This window comes from Melanerpes formicivorus, unplaced genomic scaffold (genome assembly GCF_026170545.1).
Source record: "Melanerpes formicivorus ecotype bairdi unplaced genomic scaffold, bMelFor1.0.p_v2 SCAF_8, whole genome shotgun sequence".
NCBI classification, from domain to species: domain Eukaryota; kingdom Metazoa; phylum Chordata; class Aves; order Piciformes; family Picidae; genus Melanerpes; species Melanerpes formicivorus.
Genome location: NW_027142360.1, coordinates 21,297,474 through 21,319,226, shown reverse-complemented (window position 1 = coordinate 21,319,226; position 21,753 = coordinate 21,297,474). Strand labels below are relative to the sequence as shown.

At 48.0% G+C, this 21,753-nt stretch overlaps 1 protein-coding gene across 6 annotated transcripts in view; it reads right to left on the bottom strand.

The window, feature by feature from the left end:
• Nucleotides 1–21,753, bottom strand: part of ZC3H7B (zinc finger CCCH-type containing 7B) — a 49,186-nt gene that overhangs the window by 15,247 nt on the left and 12,186 nt on the right. Inside the window, exons 6-17 of one of the 6 annotated variants that reach the window (XM_068142543.1) lie at nucleotides 20,266–20,346; nucleotides 18,408–18,467; nucleotides 16,954–16,996; nucleotides 11,650–11,909; nucleotides 9,930–10,278; nucleotides 8,959–9,017; nucleotides 7,901–8,054; nucleotides 7,653–7,814; nucleotides 6,646–6,851; nucleotides 4,740–4,840; nucleotides 3,877–4,058; nucleotides 511–596 (exon numbers count right to left, since the gene is read on the bottom strand). In XM_068142543.1, coding sequence (XP_067998644.1) covers nucleotides 511–596; nucleotides 3,877–4,058; nucleotides 4,740–4,840; nucleotides 6,646–6,851; nucleotides 7,653–7,814; nucleotides 7,901–8,054; nucleotides 8,959–9,017; nucleotides 9,930–10,278; nucleotides 11,650–11,909; nucleotides 16,954–16,996; nucleotides 18,408–18,467; nucleotides 20,266–20,346 — 1,743 coding nt within the window. Of the gene's footprint in view, nucleotides 1–510; nucleotides 597–3,876; nucleotides 4,059–4,739; nucleotides 4,841–6,645; nucleotides 6,852–7,652; nucleotides 7,815–7,900; nucleotides 8,055–8,907; nucleotides 9,018–9,929; nucleotides 10,279–11,649; nucleotides 11,910–16,953; nucleotides 16,997–18,407; nucleotides 18,468–20,265; nucleotides 20,347–21,753 lie in introns of all 6 variants that reach the window. The other 5 variants (XM_068142544.1, XM_068142540.1, XM_068142542.1 and 2 more) reach the window with 5 other exon arrangements.

Here is a 21,753-nt window from a genome sequence, read left to right as displayed (position 1 = left end):
ACTGGCAGCACAAAAAGAGGCAAAGCTCACAGCCTCCTGCTGGCAAAGCACCATTAAGAACTCTGCCCAGCCTCAGCAGCACCTGAGCTGCTAGTTCCACCCACTCATGCATTTAGGTCACAAGTCACTTCGTAGTCCTTCAAACTGCTGTATCGTCCATTGGCCACTAAAGGGCAGCAGGACACCTTTGGTCCCCACTTTGTGAGGCCATGATCCTCCAAAGCCTCCTAGCTTCACCAGCGAGGTGCAGGAAGCACCATGCTCTGCGTGTTGCCCTCCCTGTTCTGAAGCCTTCACCCCACCACTGAACAGAGCAGGTAACAACGTCGCAAAACAAGGCACAAAGCTCATCAGTAGCACTGCCACAAGGAAAGCTCTCAGCTATCCTCCTCAATGGCCAGCCTGGTCTGCCTGGGACCTGTCAGGCACAGCACTGAGAGGAAAAGAGAGGAAGTGCTGGAAGAGCTGGGAGCAAAACCAGGCCACAAGCCCTAGGTGTACCTTACTTACCATGCTGTTGGCTGGTTTGCTGGCATGTGCCTCCATCTGCTGCCAGTACTTCTTTGATTCCTGCACAATATCTTCATGGGTCATTCCTGGTAAGAAGAGGAAACAGGTTTGAGCCACTCTGCTTTGGACAAGAGAAAAGAGGGAGGGAGGGGTTGCAGGACTTCCTTTATTGGGACTTAGAAACCCTTGTGTGGCTAACAGCTACAATCCAAAACCATTCTATGAATCTATGAATCAGAAATGCAGCATCAGACAAGAAGAAGGGTTGGTTTGGTTTTGTCTTAGGAATTAGCTCCTGACCAACTCAGGTGGTGATGGAGCAACCCCCATGCCAACACCAACCAGCTAGATGAGCTGTATGATTCCCTGAGCAATCTCCAGCAAGAGAAGTCTGTAAGAGCAGGAACTGTCAGGTCAGTGTGAGGACTCTTACCAAAAAAACCCTAAAGGTTATTTAAGTGCTGTAAAGACTTGAGAGCTACCAAACAAACCAAAGCAAGTCTTTTACAATGTCCAGCTGACTGCAACAAGGATGGCCCTGCTGCAGCACCCCCAGCACAGAGAAGCTGCAGAAGCGCTTGCTTTGCTTTTCACTTCTGTATTTGTTACAGAGTGAGGTGCTCCCCAGCCCATGCCACACTGACACGATCTTTGATCTGGAAGCCAGCACGTTGCAGAACTTAAAGGCCAGCAAACACAAGTTTTCGTCTCAGCTTAGGCTGTGTGTAACTTGGATCAGTCACAGCATTCCTGACCTCAGTTTCCCCATATGAGATTTTAGCTGTGCAGGTCCCTGCCAGGCAACAACACTACTACTGTACAGGGCTTGGACAGGATGAAAAACATTCAGGGAACTTCACCATTCTAAAAGAACATCTGCCCAGGCCTCCCAAAATGGCAGCTGCTGCACAGCTGGTACTATTCCCAGAGCAGAGCTGTTTGTGGATTTTCTCCTTCTTAGCCATTAATCCTAGAGGAAACTCTGTGGAGTTAGAAAAACTGCAACATCCTCTTTGGTGTCCAAGTATTCTGCAATGGACACGTTGAAGGTCTGTGCTTTAGGAGCAAAAACTACAAAGCTGGGAAAACCACAGCAAAAAGTTAACATGCTGCCCTGGATCTGGCAGAGAAAGAGCAGAAGCAGATCCTTTCTTCTACATTGTGCACACCTGCACTGTGATTCTTGAGGTGCAGATCCAATGGGAGAAGCACATACAGCTCTTGGCAGAAAACTCAATTCCAAATGAGGTTTTCAGCAAGTGAATGCCTCCTTCCAGTCCCAGAGAGCTGAACTAACTCAACAATACAGTCTAGAAATGTGGTGGTTGGGGAAAAAAACAGCCTCCCAAATAATGAAAGAATGTTTTCCAAGCCACCATCTCTCCAGAGCATGAACTGTCTGGAAGAGATGACTGGAGAACCAAAAAGCTCATGAGCTGATTACTTAGAACATTTCGGCACCGCTTGCAACATCATTAGTGAGGACAAAGGCTCTGTGATTTCCACTGATGGAAGAAGTTAGCAAGGTATGTCTGTGCAAAGCCACAGTGAACAAGAAAACCGTCCTGCCTGTCCACATTTTCAGATCTTGGGAACCTTTCACTCCACTAATACAATCCTGTATCCCCACAAACAAAGCCACGAGCTCTGTAAAAGCTCCAGTGGCTGTGAAAAGCAGCAGCCCACTGGTTTCAAATGCAAGCTGCTAGGAATGATGTCTTCTTTCTATTCTTGTCAAGCAAACAGCACCCAAATCAAATTCTCTACTTTAGTAAAAGCATTTCCAGAGAATGGCAACAACCACCTTTCATCTCTGTTTCCATAATAAGGGCTACACTTAAGAGAAGTAATAAACCACCACTCCAGGAAGACGAACTCACAAGGAAAAAGGGCCCTGTAGAAAAAGAAATGAAAAGATGAAGTCTTTCCCATTGCTGGAAAAGATGGGAATAAGCACAAGGATTACTGACCACCTCTGCAGCTTAACTCCTGGCTTGTTTCAGCTCCTCAGCTTCCCCTTTGAAAATCACTACTTCAGATAAAGAAGGCTAGAACCAAAAATCAATCTAACCATTTCCTCTACAGGCTGATGGGAGGAGGAGGAGGAGAGAAAGAAGCAATGAAACTACTTCTAAAAGACAAACAAACAACAAACCAAACCAACAAAACCAAACCAATCATGGAGTGGGGTAAAGAGCAAGGTGCTTGAGCACCCAGAGTACTACAGGCAGTAACACAAGTGTGTAGGGCAGCTCACAGGCAGCATAGGGTCTTAGGAACTCTGGGGGTGTAATCTTTTCATTTCCTGTGGCCAGAAGCAGGTGAGGCCCAAACAGGAAAAATAGAAGATGGCATTTGCCACAGTGTGCTCCTTGTTCATCACTGCCCCTCACAAGCCAAACTGAGGCCACAGGCTGCACCAAACAACAGGCCCTTCAACAAGTTGCCTTCAATTACATCAAAGAATGGTGAGAAACTTCCATAATATTTCCTCACTGAAGTGCTGCTATCACTGGGATGGGTCCTGCACTAAAGAAGACTCTGGTGTATAAAGATGTAGGTGGACCAGTTTCTACTCAGTTAGCTAACAGGAGGGCACCAAGAAAAACCTTCAACATGTCAGAGAGACAGAGGACTGACAGTGCCAGCTGTGGCAGGGTTGTTATATGAGTGACCCTAATATAGTTTATGCAATAGATGGTAAGTTTAAGTTGGACATAAGGAGGAAGTTCTTTACAATGAGAGTGGTAAAATGCTGCAACTATGGTTGAGGCCCCATCCCTGGAGACTTTCAAGATCAGACTTAATGTGGCCCTGGGCAGCTTGATCTATTTGGAGGTATCCCTACTGATTGCAGGGGGGTTGGACCAGATGCCCTTTGAGGGGCCCTTCCAACCCAATGCTATCTGTGAAAGTTCCAAGTATCTTGTCATTTCCCACTGCTGGTGAATTTGCTTGGAGAAACTGGAGATGCACAGACTTCCTTTACATAACTGCTTTGTTACCTGTGCACACTGCCACTCTAGCTGCACCAGATGCTCACTCAGGGGCTCAACTGCTGTCTAGGGTCTTGCACAGGATTTAAACACCAAAACACCTCTGGGGATTCAGTCCTGCCTAATAATCATTTTAACCTATGCAGCTGGTCCCAAGGGAAAAGCTTCCTGATCTGCAGATGACAGTAGCACATGTAAAGGGACAAGGGCCAAATCACCTCACAGAACATCTTTGCTGTGTCTCTGAGGAGACAGTGAGTACATGCAAAAGTGAGTGACAGCTTCTCAGTACTCCCACATCACCTTCTTCCCATCTCAGCTGGCCCTGGGGAGCGTATGCATCACCAGCCCTGTACCAAGAAACACTCACCTGAATACTGCTGCAGCAGCCAGACCTTGAGCTCAATGAAGCTGTGAGCGAAGTGGCAGCTGTCCTCGCGCAGGCAGCCGTAGCGCACCTCGTGCCGGCACACATCGAACTGGAAGTGCTCCTGGAACTGGCGGATCTTGGAGTACTTCAGCGAGGTGGAACGCACGATGTGGACCAGACACCTGCAGCCAGGACAGAAACACAAAGCACCAGAGGGTCCAATCTTCACTTACATATGACTTTCTGCATTACATACGACTTTCATTTGGCTGGGCAGGCAAAGGACACAGAAAGTCAACCCTACGAGAGACAGACTCCCACTGGGAAAACCAAACCCCTGTGTTTTCCCACCCTCTCAACCCTTGGTAGGTATTTTCAATCTCCTCAGCCCATGGGTGATGCTCTGCTTAAGTTCAGGTATCAGACACATTTCAAAACAGGCAGCAAAGATACCAACTCCTCTGGCTCAGCAACTCCCTTGGTCTCAGGTTGCCAGGAACCAGAAGGGAGTTGTGTTACCGTGTACTTGACATGGTTCTTATCCTTGTCTCCCCAAACATTCATTACCAGCCAGTTAGAGACAGGATCCTGAGCTGGAGGATTTTTAGTTTGACCTTTATGTAAAGGCCAAACTGAAAGGCAGATTAAGCCAATGGAACATTTAGGCTGACTCCAAAGGGCTGAAATCCCTCTGCACCCAGAGCAAACACAGAGGGTGAGGCATGCAGTACCATTATCATGCTTTGAGCTGCCCTCTGACTGGAACCCAGGGAGAGGAAAGAAAGGAGACCAGGATCCTGGAGTTAAACTGGCTGGACTTGTGAGAGATTGCTTCCATCACAGCACAGAAAACATTCACTCACTTGTTGTCATGGAAACTGTGCTTGGCAGAAAGGTTGGAGCAGACAGATGGTGTGTCCTTGGTCCCTTTGCTGATAATCCGGGGTTTGCTGTCAAAGCAAATCTGAGAAAAGAAGAATTAGCATGCTGGGAAAAATCTTAGAGAGCAGTGAACCAGAGCCACTTCACTTGGAAGGGGAAAAAGAACCAGAGCCAGCCTATTCTAATGTTCAAAGTTAGAAGCAGCCTGGTGAAAACTTTGTGGTAAGGCTTTAAAATAAAGCAAGAGTATTTTTGGAAAAGCTTCTGGACCACAGTTTTTGGCTTATTCTCAACAGTATTTTCCATTGTCGTTGGAAAAATTTTGGTCAGAGCCACATATTCTTTCCTAGTTAGCTAGCAGAGCAAGAACAAAGAGGGGAATGGTCAGGAGAACTAGAAGAGGAGCCAGTTCACAAAGAACATGGGCCTGAACATGTACCACTGCCAGTGTGGGGAACTCTCTGCTGCAGAGCATCACGATGGTACAAGCCAGGCTTCAGCTGGCCAACTCAGTGGCTCAGCACAAACATCAAGTGGAAATTTGTTGCATTTGGGGGTTTTGATGTCTTGAGTAGCTGGGGCTAAGTTACAATTCAAAGCAACATCTCAAGACAGAAGAAGAGACAGGTGAGCCTATGATGATGTCTGCATCTGGTTCAGCTGCAGGGCTAAGAAGCAAAACAACCTCTTTCTCCCATGCAGCTGCATCCACTGCTCACTGCTCTTCTGAGAGCAGGGCACTGGTTGGGACATTTGGAATCATAAAATTGTTTAGGTTGGAAAAGACCTTTGAGATCATTAAGTCCAATCACTAATTGAACACTGCCAAGTCCCACTAAACCACGCCACTAAGCCCCACATCTACACATCTTTTACAAAGCCCCAGAGATGGTGACTCTACTACTTGCCTGGGCATCCTGGTCCAATGCTTGACAAGCCCTTTGGTAAAGAAATTTATCCTAATACCCAACTTAAACCTCCCCTGGTTCAACTTTCCTCCTGTCCATCACTACGTACTTGGGAGAAGACTATACCTCCTCACTATACCTCCTTTTCAGGCAGCTGTAGAGTGATAAGGTCTCCTCTGAGCAACCTTCTCTGTTTGTGAAGAACAGGTCCAGAGGGGCACCTTCCCTAGTTGGGTCACTCACCAGCTGTGTCAGGAAGTTATCTTCCACATACTCTAGGAACCTCCTACACTGTTTCCTCTCCCCTGTCTTGTATTTCCAGAAGACATCTGGTAAGCTGAAGTCACTCATGAGAACAAGGGTTAGCAATTGTGAGACTTCTCCCAGCTGCCTATAAAATTATTTCACCTGTTTCTCAATCCTGGTTGGGTGGTCTATAACAGATTACCATCATGACCTCTGCATGGGTGACCTCCCTGATTCTTACCCATAAACACTCACCTCCACCACCTCCACTGTTAAGCACTAGACAGACAAACCTCTCCTGAACATACAGGGCTAGCCTATCATCTCTCCTTCCCTGTACATCCCTTCTGAGGTGTTTCCCAGAATCACAGAATTGTTAGGGTTGAAGGGACCTCAAGGATCATACAGTTCCAGCCCCCCTGCCCTGGGCAAGGACACCTCACACTAGGTCAGGTTGCTCAGAGCCACATCCAGCCTGGCCTTAAAAACTTCCAGGGATGAGGCTTCTACCACCTCCCTGTGCAGCCTGTTCCAGTGTCTCACCACCCTCACGGGGAAGAACTTCTTCCTAACATCCAACCTGAATCTACCCATTTCTATTTTTGTTCCATTTAGAGCCATCCACTGCAGCAGTCCAGCTGTGGGAGTCTTCCCACCATGGTTTTGTGATGTCAGCTAGGATCAATGGTCCAGGTGCATACTGAGGAAACAACGAAGGCTGCCTGCTCTGTACCTCACAGAGGAAGGTGAAGATGCCCTGATGTTCCTTGAGGAGCTTGGCAATGGTGAGGTTGCTCTGCTTGATACCACCTAGCGGGTCAAAGAGGAGGTCACGGTTGAGGGTCCCCTTCCTCTCCTCGGTCCACACGTCGATCTCTTCCTGGTGGTACGCGAAGGTGCAGTTATCTCCGTACTTACAGTCCTGCTTGTTAAGCATATCTACAAAGCAACAAACAGCACACACCACCACACAGGGAGGGCGGCCCAGTCAGAATCTAAACTCTCTCTCCTGTCTCCTCCCACTGCCCACACCACACAAGGAGCTGAAAGCAAGAAAACACAGAGTTAAATAACCCCAGCAACATAACCCACCCCAACAAGATTGTCTCTACCAAGACACTCAGGAAAGTCAATGCAAACTGCTGAGTCATGACAATCTCAAGTAGTGCCATCTGTTCTGGAAACTGCCTCAAAATGGAGGCCTGCCTCTCAAAATTCAGTGCCTGGCCACAATTTAACCAACCCCTGTTATCCTGGACCTTGCAATCTCCCCACCTCATTATCCACTTCGTAATAACACTGCCTCATGAACCAGTCCCATCACATTGCCTGCACACAAGGAGTGGTGGGCTAGAGCAATGAGAAGGCAGAGAGGGCTTTTCCCTGGGTAGAACCACAGCCCTGCCGTGGGGCTGCTTGGTTGACAGGGACTAATAAAGGCACATGTACAGGAGACAAGTACTCAGGAAAGCCCATGTCAGCAGGGCAGCTCTGAGTGCTTGGCTGTGCACAACCTTGCTAAGCTTTTGCAACTCTTCTGCTCCACCAGTTTAAAAGCTGCCTGCACAGGAGCTCATTGCCTGTCATTGTACTGAGCCTCTCAGCCCATAGGCTACAGAAGAGACAGGAAAACCCCAAAGACAGTAGGAGATAGCAAGCGGAATTCTTCTCCCAACCTCCCCTGGCACACACTGTACAGTCCCTTCCTAGCCACTGACAGCCCTATCCCCTCCAGATCACCTTTGCACAGGTAATAGGATCCTACAAAGTTGGTTTTGGTAGGGCGAGGACGGATCCTCTTCCAGGTCTTGTCTTCCGAGTTCTTCAGCCTGCCCAGCAGGATGTCGCGCTTGCACTTGTGCTCCAAGCCTTCCCGGTAGGTGTAATCGCCAGCCTTGGGCCCTGCAGGACAGAACAACCCCATCAGCCTGGGGAGAGGCAGACTCCCCCCCAGGCCAGTGTCCTGGGAGGCAGAGCAAAGGCATCACCTGTTTTGGGGTAGCAGATATGACAGGCTTGTTTGAAGACGTGAGTAGCTGCCAGAGGGTTCTTCACCAGCAGGGCTGTGTTGGGCATTACTGGTTCTGGCAGGAGCTCAGTGACCTTGGGTGCAGTTGGGTGACTCACTCCACCAAGGCTGACCTGAGAGAAAACACAGGTACCTCTCTTCTGAGCTCTGCAGTCATATGGATAAGAAATCTCTCTCATCCCCATTCCAGCCCCTCGAAAACCCTCCTGATTCTCTCTCTCCTCAAAATGTTCACGTCTGAAACTACGTTTCCAAAAGAGCTGCATGCAACCTTCTCACAGACAGCAAACAGTGTGGGGTACTAGCTTCAAAGACAGACCACTTCCTCTCTTAGTGAAGGACATCAGTTTTCCACCATGAGCCATGGAACTACACAGCCCCCTCACCTCTTCTCATGCCTTCCACCATGAGCAACTCTGCATGGGAAAGCTCTCAAATCAACCTTACCCCAGCCTGGGAAAAAAACACTTATCAGCGAGTCTTTAGGGACCGAAGGACAATCTGAGGACAGAGACTTAGCTACGTGTTGAGGTGGGAGGGGCAGCAGGACATCATGAATTAAGCATAATTCATGGTCCAGGTTTGCTAACCGTAGATAATCCTCCCCTTTTCCTCCAGGACGGGAGACATAGACAGGAGCAGGACAGTGTATCTGCAAAAGCCTCCTGACAGGCAGAGAGGAACAAAGAAGCTCACTAGCTTTCAGACAAAGCAGGCTTACTCCAGCCTGCCCTTTTTGTGGCTTCCAGACACAGTGGGACCCTGTCCTCCATGATCCCCCCTGTTGAGCCTACAACCTAGGTCACACCTTGTTTACCTTGGCAACACAAACTGTTGCTGACAAATGAAGATGGAGCAGCCATCTTCCTACTGACTCTGCCTCAACACAGCAGGGGAGGCAGCACTCACTGGGGGCAGGTTAAGAAGAGGGGCCCAAATTACCTACATCACCCAAGTCAGTACTACCTTGGTTCCAGTGCACCTTGGGACATCAGCTCGGGGGAGCGGCTCACTCACCACGGGGGCTGGTTTTTGGCTGCCAGGTGGGTGTCGCAGTTCCTGAGGGCTAGTTTCTTCTGGGCAAAAGAAAGGGAAAAGAGCCCCACAGAGCAAAACCAATCATTTCACTTTCAGAGGCAGTGATGCTCTCAAAGACAAGTAAATGCTTACTAAATCTATTTGCTTTACTTCATGGCATTTTAATATTTTTTTGCCCAAACCACGTAAGTCTCAGAAAAACTGCTGGAAAGGCCTTCCTGTTCCCCAAACCCTGCTGAACTCAACTCTATGCTGCTGAGCACTGATGTTCCCAAGGTGGCAATTCTAAAGCAGCCCCAAGCTGAGGTGGATTCGAGGGCTGAAGTGCTAACTGGGCAATCTCTGCTCTTCTCAAAATACTTCTCTTGCCAGCTGCTGTGATACTGGGGACAAGTTAGCCAAGGAGAAGCCTGCCTTCCCTCCTGGGACAGAAGGGAACTTACTCTTTGCCCACCATCCTCCAAGCTTTGTTCCTTGTAACACGAGAGTGCAATGCCCCAAGCAACATAACACTCATCTTCAGTTCCTGTTGGCCTCTACCATTCTGCCCAGGTCCCCAGGATCTTGCTCATTTGGTCCACAATGTCAGAGTCATTGGAAAGGGTGGAGGAATCACATTATAGTCTAGCAAATTCTGTGAAGGGAGGTGTCCTGGACACCAAACTAGATTTCAATCTAACTGCTCATCATTATACATCTTTACTTTCCTTTCTCCTTTAAGATGTCACCCCATGCACACACTGGTTTCCTGGGATTACACACACCTATAGCCTTCTCTCTTTACTCCTGAGCTCTGTCCAAGACAACTCTCTGCCCTCTTCTACATTTATTTCTCTGCTGTGGAATGCTGGCAGATAGAGCTATGTGACAAAAGCCCCAGCACTGAAGGAAAGAATTTGTCAAGAATTCACAAGTAAAGCAAAACAAACCCCCCTCAGCCCCACACCTACCAATGGCAAAGGAATCCAAGGCATCCAGTGACCCTCTGCTCGTCCCAAAGGAGTCCAGCGCATCGAGCCGGGAGTCTGTGTAGGGAAGCAGGTCCAAGGAATCCAGAGAATCCAAGGTGGAGCCACCGCTGCCTCCCGGCGGAGCCTCGAAGGCATCCAGGACAGAGGAGGAGGAGAGCTGCTTGGTGGGATCCATCACCAGGCCAAAAGAAGCAGGTGGCAGCGGGGTGGAGACAGGGATGCTGGCTGTCACGACTGGGGGCAGCAGTGGAGTTCCCCCCGGAAACACTGGGATCAGCTGGGGCATCTCTGTTGGCAGGTTGGCAGGAATGGTGCCCTGGACCAGAGACTGGGGAATTGGGGAGGGGGAAAACAAGCAACACGTTAGGAATGGTGAGCAGAAAATGAGTGAACAGAGAGAGCAACAGACTCCCACTCAAGTATGTGCTGTACTATCTGAAGCAAACAGATATGAGGCAGCTCTGGCCACCTGCAGACTTCCCACAGACCTCCCAACCTATCCACACAGCATACCATCTGGATCAAGGTCCCCCTTGTGTGTTGGGCTGCCTGAACTCATCAGTCTGCAAGTCAGAACCCCGTGCCAGGCACTTAAATCAGCTCAGGTCAAGCAACAGTGCAGCCAAGTGCACACAGCACCGAAGACAATTACTCACAGCACCTCTCCTCAGAGATTTTTGTCTTGAGAGCTGTGCACCGGTTTTGTACCAGACAGTGTGGCATTTACCCTCCAACAAAGAGTCAATAACAACACTTACTCAGAATTTGGAAGTTAAATGAAAATAATGTTTACAAAAGTAGACTTAATATAGAAGGTAACAAACATGCAGATGTGTAACCCAACAACAGCCCAGACCCCCCTGGACAAAACCCCAAGGCCGCGCTGCGCAGCTCAAGGAAATTCACTCTCTCTCTTCCCACCACACCAAGACTTACCTCCCACTCAGCATAGCCCAAATAATAGTTAAGCCAGGAGAAGGGAAGATGTGGGAGAGCAAGAGCAAAGCACAGGAGAGCAAAGAGAGAGCACAAACTGTACTCCAGATTATATAGAGATTTGCAGGGGAATGGGATGGGATCACAGTATTTCGTAATGTCCTGTCCAGCCCCCTGGACTCTCAAATACTCTGGAAAACTTTTATTTACAACAGTGCCTTAGTCCTAAACCTGTAAGAGGTTGTCTGTCACACATGAATCTGAGTATCTTGCTTCCAGACCTAAGTTGGCTCGCATAACAGCAGCAACACACAAATAAGGTTAAGTAAGGAACACAGACTTGTCTCTGCTTCTCCCAGACCTGTTCAAAGAACTTAGACTGAATGCAACCTGCACAGAACACAAGGAGATGAGAGCATGGCCACTGCAGAGAACACAGCTGGTGATTCCTGCTTCAGCACACTACTACCCTCAGGTCTGCTTCAACTCCATGGACAACAGAGGCCAAGGGGAAGGTGATGGTGGAGGAAGGCTTCCTCGAGTGCCTTTTAAGGGGCAGCTCCATGCACACAGCCAAGCAGGCTTGGGGGTGGGCTCTTTAGCCCAAGCCAGTTGTAGAAATAAAGGAAGGAGTGAATGAGTTTGCCAGAGGAAGAGCTAGGAGGAAAGAGTGACACAGAAAGAGAAGCAGCAAGCGTATCCACGTTCTCTAAGGACCTGTTTGGAACAAGAAGCAGGGAACCCACGCAGTGCCCACTCTTACTAGGGGATATGGTGACCCTTCAGCAAGGGAGTCCAACAGGGAGTCCAACTCTTCCCCAATGATGTCCCCATCTGTGAAGTCCTCCACACTCTCAGGCGCTGGCAGGGATCCGCAGTCTGGAGATGGGAGCAAGCTGGCAGCAGGGAGTGAGGTAGGCAACCCCTTTGCATCAGAGTCGGAGGGCAAAGGGGCCAGGCCCTCGCTCACAGGGATGGAGGTGGCCACAGGAGCTGGGAGGCACTGCAGGTCCATAGCACAGTCTGTGATAAGGGAGAAACAGAGCCAGTCACTCAGGAGAGCCTTTTGCAGTGCACAGGCAGAGTGCAGCCTGGCAAACCCCATACTGCACAACTCCACCAAAGCACAAAACCCAAGATTGCCAATCTCATGAGAGGAAGCATTCTGGCCTCAAGAGTTCTTGCACTTTCATGTCTGTTCCCCACCTCCAGTGGCTCACCAACAGTTGAAATATGCTCTAAGGATGAGTGCCCAGACTGAGTGCTGGATTTGGCAAGCACATACAATGACCAGGAACAACACAAAACCTGTGGCTCAGCAGTTACTGAGTTCACTGTGGCCAAGACTAAAGGCTAGAGGCACATAATCCAATTTCTCTATTAACCTAACAGCTAGTGATTTCCTTCATGGTCCTCACTGATGCATTTGCAGAGATCACTGCCTTCTCTATTCCTTGAAGCTTGGACATCCCAGCTGAAAGGGTACTCACACAACACTCCCTAGAACCTCTGGCCTCCTAAATGGCAAGGGACAGAAAAGACAAGGTCCTGCTGGGAAGACAGTCAGAGATAGAATAGAATAGAATAGAATAGAATAGAATAGAATAGAATAGAATAGAATAGAATAGAATAGAATAGAATAGAATAGAATAGAATAGAATAGAATAGAATAGAATAGGTTGGAAAAGACCTTTGAGATCATCGAGTCCAACCTGTCACCCAACACCATCTAATCAACTAAACCATGGCACCAAGTGGCCTCATCCAGTCTCTTCCTAAACACCTCCAGTGATGGTGACTCCACCACCTCCCTGGGCAGCACATTCCAATGGCCAATCACTCTTTCTATGAAGAACTTCTTCCTAACATCCAGCCTAAACCTCCCCTGGCACAGCTTGAGACTGTGTCCTCTTGTTCTGGTGCTGCTTGCCTGGGAGAAGAGACCAACCCCTTCCTGGCTACAACCTCCCTTCAGGTAGTTGTAGACAGCAATAAGGTCTTCCCTGAGCTTCCTCTTCTCCAGGCTAAGCAACCTCAGTTCCCTCAGCCTCTCTTCATAGGGCTTGAGCTCCAAATCCCTCCCCAGCTTTGTTGCCCTTAAATCAGGTGCTCAGACTAGGCTGTGCAAACAATGTGTCCCAAAAAAAAACCCCATCAGACTCACTCAGCTGTCTCCACCCAAGTAAATTCCCTGCTCATGAGTGCTTCCTGATGTCTGCAGGTGGGAAGTTGCTGCCCACACTCCCCCCTTCAACACCTCAGCATACCCCTTGGGAACTTGTTTGAGTCAGGGCTGGGGCAGGAGAGAGGCAGTGACTTCCCTTAGGTCTTCCTTGCCTGTCCAATACATTACTGCAACAATAAGGGGTTCCCATCATGCAATATAAACCTCTGTTAAATGAAGTTAAGGTTACAAGCACATATTCTTCACAGAAGAGCATTTTGATTCTCAAAAATATAGAGAGGTTAAAAAAAAAAAAAAGGTCAAATGTTAGAAACTTGGAAAATGCAGCATTACACTTGCAGTTCTCAAACCAAGCACCCAAACTACCTTAATTCTGCCCCTGTGCAGATGTCCTGGAATAAAAGAAAAGAAATAAGACAAGGATGCTACCTTCTCCATCCACACAGCCAGTGGCTGCACTGTAGCTGTGAGTCTAAGGCTACAGGCAAGGCAAAGTTTGGAAGGAAAGACAACAGCTTTTATTGCAAGGTCTGATAAGAATGGGAAAGAAACTAGGCAAGCTCCTGAGACACAGATCTTGATACACTGAGAAATGCTGCATCCTGTCTGTACAAGCTCTGCTCACTCAGCCCCCACAAGAACACAACCATCCCTCGCTAACTGGGACTGGGCAAGTCAACCATGTTGCAGCCCACCACACTGCATGGTCACTGATCTAGGACTGTGTTGCTACCCTGTGGTAGCCTTGTTAAGAGAGCTCAGCAAATCAGCAGCAATTCCTGCAAACCCCCAAGTACTGAACAAAAAACATCAGAGACACCACACACACAGACCCCTTATCCCCAACCCCACCAGGAGCACACCACCACCACACCCTGCAACCTTTCTTCTGGCATTTGTGGTGAATGGTCCACAGGGATGGACTTTGCAGGGCACAGGTGGCTGAGCTGTGACAAAAGGCAAGGAAAGCAGGGGGGAAGCAGCAAGGGGCAGTCACAGGTCCCTCTCCACAGCCTCATGGATGTGACTGAAGGCAAGCACAGGTATGGTACAGGCGTTGAACCTTATGGGATCCAACACAGGTTTTCAGCACTGCAGCTGGACACATTCCCCAGAGGCAGCAGCTCAAATGAAGAGTGTAAATGTATTTAGTTTTGTAGCTGCCCCTCAGATCAGGCTCAGCTCCAATCCCATCACCCCTTACAAACACTTCTCTCAGCCTGTTGGTGTGGGTCCCCTAGCCATGCTCAGGAGCCAGCTATCCAGCCTCCCTCAGTGCTGGCCTCATTGCTGGTAGCTCAGCCAGACTTCCCTCAGTACAAAGGGACAGCTTGTGCCTTCCCATTCTTCTGATGCTTAAATTTGGAGTACTGCCAAGATCCCTTCAGGGGCCAACAAGAAGTTCAGGACATGCTGGAAGGGCCAAGGACACAAGCAGCAGGGAGCAAAATGGTTCACAGTGACAGGGCCCCAAAGGATCCAGAAGTTCAGTCCTTTTCCAAGGAATGAATGAGGCCCTTTGGCTCCCACTCAGACTGAGAAGCAGAGGAAAGAGGCCCTCACACACCCTAAGAGGCTCAAAACCCTGAAAAGCTGAACACAACCAAAAAGGCAGAGAATGATATGGGTGGTATGTGACCCTTCATAGCTTGCTGTATGTGAAGGGTTAGAAGAGCAGGGACCAAAGATTTCACTGCTTGCAAGGGGTAGAGAGGAGATGTCTGCTCCCCTCTCACCACCCAAACCCTCTCATTCCTTCAGCCACTTCCTTGCATTCCCCTCTGTCCATTTTTTCCCCTATCCCTCCTTTCCCATTCCTGCTTTCCTCAGGGCACCCTATCTGCTGACCTCACTCACCAGCCACCATGCCCATACCTCATACTCTCCCTTCCAGAGAGCTCATACCCCTTCTGCATGCACCTCACGTTTGCTCCACCTTAAAACAATACAACCCTGATGGAAGGTGTCCAGAGGAGGGCCACAACAACAGTCAGAGGGCTGGAACAACTTTCCTAGGAAGATGGCCTGAGAGAGTTTGGGCTGTTCAGCCTGGAGAAGAGAAGGCTCCAGGGGAGACCTTATAGCAGCCTTCCATTACCTGAAAGTACTGGAAAGTTGGGAGGGACTGTTTATAAGGACATGCAGCAACAGGACAAGGGATGATGGTTTTAAACTAGAGAAGGGCAGATTTAGTTTGGACATTAAAATGTTCTTTACTATGAGGGTGGTGGAACACTGGAACAGGTTCCTCAGGGAGCTGGTGGAGGCCCCATCCCTGGAGACATTCAAGGTCAGGCTTGATGGGGCTCTGAGCAATCTGTTCTATTTGAGGATGCTCCTATTTACTCCAGGACTGTTGGCCTAGATGACTTCTAAATGTCCACTCCCACCCAGTGCACTCTGTGATTCTATGATTCTATGAAAACAGCCTTCTTTGAGGAGCAGAGCACACACTTGCCTCCCCCTGATTTCTGCCACTGCCATGCCACTAAACTCCATGTATTACTACTAGAAAGTCAATGTGGGTCTTGCCCATCTGCTCACCTGACCAAGTCTCTCTATAGTTTCTCTGGCTACACAGCAGTTTGTCCCAGAAGAACAAATACAGTGCTTTTAAAAGCGCTGTTTCTAGCTTCCACTTGCCATAACAGCAGTGGTTCCCTGGTGCATTAGCTGGCAAAGGCTAACATGAGCCAGAGATGAGCCATGATCTGTATAGGGCAGGGCTGATTTAATCAGATGACTACAAAGCATGGGGGAAGGGGCTTCAGGAGTCTGCATCTTAAAAACCAAACCAAACCAACAACAAAACAAAGAACCTTGCTGAAGAAGCTTTCAATCTGAAGCTCTCAAGGTATCCAGCACCCACAGCCCTCCTGCTGTCACACCTCTCTCAGGACAACAGTGTAACATGGAATTGCAGTGCTTTTGAAGATTTCCAAGCAGTAAAGGTTTCTCTGTTTGAACTGCAGCAAAGGTGGCAGGCTACTCTTACACCAAATCCTGATTAGATAAAGAGCTGACTGGATGTAGTCACTCTTTACTCTGCAGCAGGAGTGCAGCTCAGTTTAGTGTGGCAAGAAGATGGGAAAACCTCTCCTTAATTCACAGAACTCAGGCTCATGATTGCCTGGAGCTTTCAGATACTGAACTGGCAGTCAACAGATGTTTTCCAAAGCACCCTAATAACAAAATCAGTTTCTTTCTAGAAAAAGAGCAATTGCTACTTGCAGTGGTTAAGTCTTCCTACTTATCTTCACACACAGAGATACCTTTCAAAGGAACAAAGACTGGTGTGCTCAGAGGCACAAATTCAGTGCTCCAGCACACAACAAAGGGCAGAGCACACAACAAACCTTTCCACAGGGGCAGAGTTAAGGTTACTTCTTTCCCAGCATGAGAAAAGCAACCCCAGAGCTCTCCTTCTGCTCCTCCTGGGTGCCTAAGCCTAACCAGGGCTATCCCTGGGTCCCTCCCAACTCCCTTCATTTCCTCCACCTTACATCTTGGAGGACCATATGCACTCAGAGCACAAACAGCTGCGTACAACCTTAACTTGACTTTATCTGAAGTGTTTTGGCTGGGAGCAGAGTTTCAGAAGCTTTGCCAAGGCCAGCTTTAACAAAGCACAACTGGAAAGAGCTGTGTACCTCAGCTTTTAATTCCCAAACGTGTCTCTCACTGGGCCTGGACAAAAAGCTTTTCTGCAGGAAAAATACTCCTGCTTCCCACTGGCTTCTCCTCCTCCCCCTAGTTACCAAACCCAGCAATGTGCAGAAGAGACACACATGAAGAATGATAAAGCCTGGCCAGATACCTTGCAAAAGGCACAAAACTCAGAGAAGATGTCTTTAGAACAGAACAGAATAGAACAGTCTTTACCTGTTTCAATGTCATCTATTGAACCCAATCCATTGGAAGTGGTCTGAAAAGAGGGTATAAGAAAGGGGAGAGAAAAAGATCAACAGAAATTAGTATTAAAAAAATATATCCACACTTGACAGGTGAGACTCTTTACTCCTCCCTAAGTGCATCTCACCCCTTCTTTTCTTTCATGGCCTCTTTCAGTGCAAGAGCAGTGAAACCAACAAACTTCAAGAGGCCATTAAATACAAAGTGCCTCTTCATTTTTGCCTCCATCAGTGGACAAACCCTACTGCTGTAAAGGAATACCTGCCCTGCACAATATCCAAGCACGGGAGCAAATCTGTACCTAGAAGAGGTAGAGAAGAACGCTGCGTCCCGAGTGCCAGGACACATCAATTGGTCAGCCCCATGCAGCCTGAGATCTGATTAGCCTGACCTTACACAATGTTCCTTTCCTTAGCTCACATATTTTACAATGTACCGATCACAGACTTTTACAGCAAACTCCAAACAGGAAAAGCTTTCCTCTGAGACAACTGCTGACTGGGGAGCTCCAGGCAAGGAATACGATGACATCATATTTTACAGAACCATAAACAGAGGGAAGCACCTCTGCCTGCAGCTTAAGCTTCAAGAGGCACAAGTAAAGCATTATCACTCTTGAGATACTGCCTCTGCTGCAACAGTTTGGGCAGCTGCTGGATTGTGCACCCTTGCAATTTCTTGCAAAAGGCAAGATCTGCAAAGGGAAAACGAGGCAGGACTATTAAAGCAAGCTGAGTGGCTTCCCTAGGAAGATGTGAAGACAAGGCACTCAACCATGGGAGGTAAAAACTAATTCTTTAGTATCTCCTCTTGTACAAAATCGCAGGGTTTATGGCTTTATACTTCTGTTTGTTTCCAGGAGTAGTGTGAAGTATCAAACAGCCTGCAAAACTAGCAGGAGTTTGGCGTTGTTGGGGCTTTTTGCCTAGTGGTGGAACAAGAAAATGCTGATTTTCTTGTATTTTAGCTTACTATTTGTACAGTGCCCTGCCCAAGCTGGATCTTCCAAGTGCCAGGATGATACCAATAGCACACAAACTGTGCACGTACCTTGCTCAGTACATCACATGATTTAATGTTGCATGTGACTTCAGCATTTGCACTTTCTGACTTCTTCTACGTAGCACTGCCCTAACTACACCCAAACCTGAAAACTAAACCCTTCAAGTGCAACAGAAAGCAAACATTTGCAGTACCCAAGAAAGGAACCCAAACACATCCAGTGATCTAATCACTGACAGGAAAAATGTTGCCACTAGAAATTGTTTTCAAGGAAATAAATTTTCTTGGCACTATTTCTAACAGAAGAGAACACTCACTAAGACATTCAAATCCTACAAGGCACTTTTCATTTTGCATATACTGTGAAGCATTCTAGGGGCTCAAGTGTGTGAACAGTAACAACCACAGGATGCAAACTCTACCTGGTTTGACAAATTGACTGATGTGCCGTTGCTGAGTAGTGAGAATGTTTCCAATTCCTGCTGCAAGGAAGAGAGAGGTCTTAGAACACAGACAGCCCAAGAGTGTTTGCAGACTCAGTAAAGCTGGGTTACAACACAGGTTCCTTCCAGGTACTGCCCATAAATACAAGCCACCCCACCTGTGACATTCTCAAAGGGCTATATGTTTGGTCTGGACACCTCAGTGCAAAACACCCAACACACAAAGCTTTCCTGAGGAACAGAAGTTTGGGTCTTCTCTTTAAGAAATTACTGCTTTGGATTACAGCTCTGGCTTGAAAGCTGGAAGTCAACACAAGGACAGCAAGGTGTTATCAATCCCCACATTTCAAATAATAGAAAGCATTTTGGAGGTTTCTTTTAGAGTTTAATTGTAACATAGAAATTGTTGAAGTCCCTCACAGCTGAGGAACATGACAGCAGCAAAAACATGGCAGGGCCAACAGAGTGAGCAGATACAAAAAAATACTTGTGTAAAACCTCCCTCTCATAGAATCATAGAATTGTATTGGTTGGGAAAGACCTCTAAGATCATTGGGTCCAACCATCAACCCAACACCACCATGGCCATTAAACCATGTCCTGAAGTGCCATGTCCACATGCTTCTTGAACACCTCCAGGTGTGATGACTCTACCATCTCCCTAGACAGCCAATTCCAAAGCCTGACCACTCCTTCCATGAAGAAATGTTTCCTAATGTGCAACCAAACCCTCCCCTGGCACAATTTCAGGCCATTTCCTCTCATCCTATCACCTGGTACTAGAGAGAAGAGACTGACCCCCACCTCACTACAATCTCCTTTCAGGTAGTTGTAGAGAGCAATGAAGTCTCTCCTCAGCCTCCTCCTCTGGAGACTAAACCACCCCAGTTCCCTCAGCTGTTCCTTATAAGACTTGCTCCCCAGACTCTTTGCCAGCTTTGTTGCCCTTCTTTCCTTGAGACAGAATCATTTCAGAGTATTGAGAGCTGCCACAATCTAGAGGGTTTTTTGGGAGCAGGCCAATCATTTGTGAGGTTAGTCAGGCAGAGGAGTAGGACATTAGAACCAGATTTACCCCAAAACCTCTCTGTGAGCTGGATGCCCACCAATCACTTCGCTACATCCTTTAAAGGTGTCCCTCTGGTGATGGAACACTGGCTGTTTAACATCCCTCCACATGGGAATGAGGATGCAAACATAAGCCTCAACTACAAGCTAACATTCCCTATTCCTGAAAATTCATCCTGGGATTTTAGGTGACCAAGGCAGCTTCATCCCAGAGCGCTGGCAGTGGCCTAACGCCCTCTAGCTCCATCCCAGGGTATACATTTAAACACCAACAGGGCTTCCAGCCACAACAGCACTTTATTGTAGAGCCAGGTTAAGGATCCAGCCACTGACATGAATTAATTGTATCCCTGGCATGCTTCTAGGTTTTGACCAGCTGTGTACCTCCTCTTCTCCCACAGTGCAGGCCTTTCCCTCACCACAAAGAAGGTGTAAATATGGGGCAGGAACCCCTCATAACCATGAGATTCCATCCTCCAATCTCACACTAAGGCAAGGACCATGGTACAAAATCTCCCTTGGGCTCAAGCCATTGTCCTGTCTTGCTTCAAAAAACACTCTCTCTCAGTGCATCAGAGGCCTCTCCTGCAGCACCAGCCTGGCTCTGCTTATCTTAGCTGGGGACTCAGGGCAAAGTGAGTCAGAGGGTCAGGACAAGGAAGGTATCCTGCAATCTGCTAGAGGGATTGCAGCGTGTGTGTCTAGCTGCAGAGCCAAAAGTAAACCTGAAAGAGCCAAAGAGCAGCTTCTAAGAAGAAGGAAGTCATACCTGAGGTCGTTTGTAAGCTTTCCGAACCCTCAGCCCCAGCTTCTGGGCAAGCTCCTGTCCCAGTTGCGTGACGCTTTCATCCTGGGGACAAAACCATTGGCAGGACACTGTCAGCATTGCCTTTGTGGCACACACAGTGAAGTAAACAGGAATACACTTATCCACACTGGGCTGCACCAACAAGCCTCACTTGTAGACAACAGCAAGTGGACAAGTGCCAGAGCAGCCCTAGGAGACCATGCAGATCTGAGGCCTTCTGCCTTTCAGCCCTGCTGAGATATTGAGGTTGCACCATGAGCTCTCTGCTACACTTTCTTGATGCTGTAGAAAATAATAATCAAATGTCTGCACCCACTCTCTGAAAGCAGTGTTCATGAGTCTTGCTGCTAAGGTTGCTGGGCTGCCAGGGCTGGCAGCAGGGGGCCTGATACAGCTTCCACAAGGTCTCTGTGTTGGAAGATTGACTAAGACATTTCACAAGATAAAGCCTTAAGAGGGAATAATGGGAAATTAATGTTAAAAGAAGGCAGAGTCTTGTGAAAGGAAGAGATAAGTGTGGATTGCTGAAATGGTACCTTGTTCTCTTGCTAATTACAATGTGAATACCCTATCCCTTGGACAGACCCAAGGTTTTCTATTTCACAGCCAGGGCTGGGGAGTGGGAGGCTGTATCACACCTGAGTAAGCACCAGGTGGGCCCAAAAGACATCAGGAGACTGAGATAAGGGAAAGGTAAATTTCTACCTTCCTATGTAAAGTTAGGAGTGATGAAATGACTGCCTTGCTTTGTTACTGTTTTCTGTATCAGACTCAGCTTATGTCTCAGAAGGTCTGTTAGCTTCTTCACATCACCCTGCTCGCACCTGATCCTGCTCAACATCTTGTGTCTATGTGTGGGTTGGACTTTGCACACCGGGTAAGAATCCATTTTTGGGACAACACCTGTGTCTAGGAAGGTGTCTGCATGCCTTCCATCTCTGACAGCTACAGAGTTAATAATCAGTTTCCACATGCAGACAGTATTGGCTAGCCTGTTGTGCTTGTTTGGTTTTAAAGCTGAAACCAAGTCTCAGCCTCCAACTCACTAGATAGAAGGCATTTTGTCTCTGGCTCTGGTTAAACTGTCTCAGTTTTGTCAAGCAGATCCTTATGCTTTCCCCACTGCATGCCATTTACCATCCTCCCTGCTCACTGCTCATGCCCACCACTGAGCTTTAGAGAAAGTTCTGGGCCACACTTCATTGACCTGCTCCAACCTCTCCAGTTCTGCCTGGACTAACAACCTGCCACAACCCTCACCTATTTATCTATGGCAACTCTTTCCTTCTGCTTTCCTCTCTCTCCCTATTCACAAAAATTTTGGACTACTTGAAGTTTCTTCAAAGAAGGTAAAAAATATGTGTCCAACCTACTGCAATATCCCTCCTTAATGTTCCAACATCTCCTCTTTCAATTCCAACCCTGAAACTTGTGTTTTTTCTCCCTACT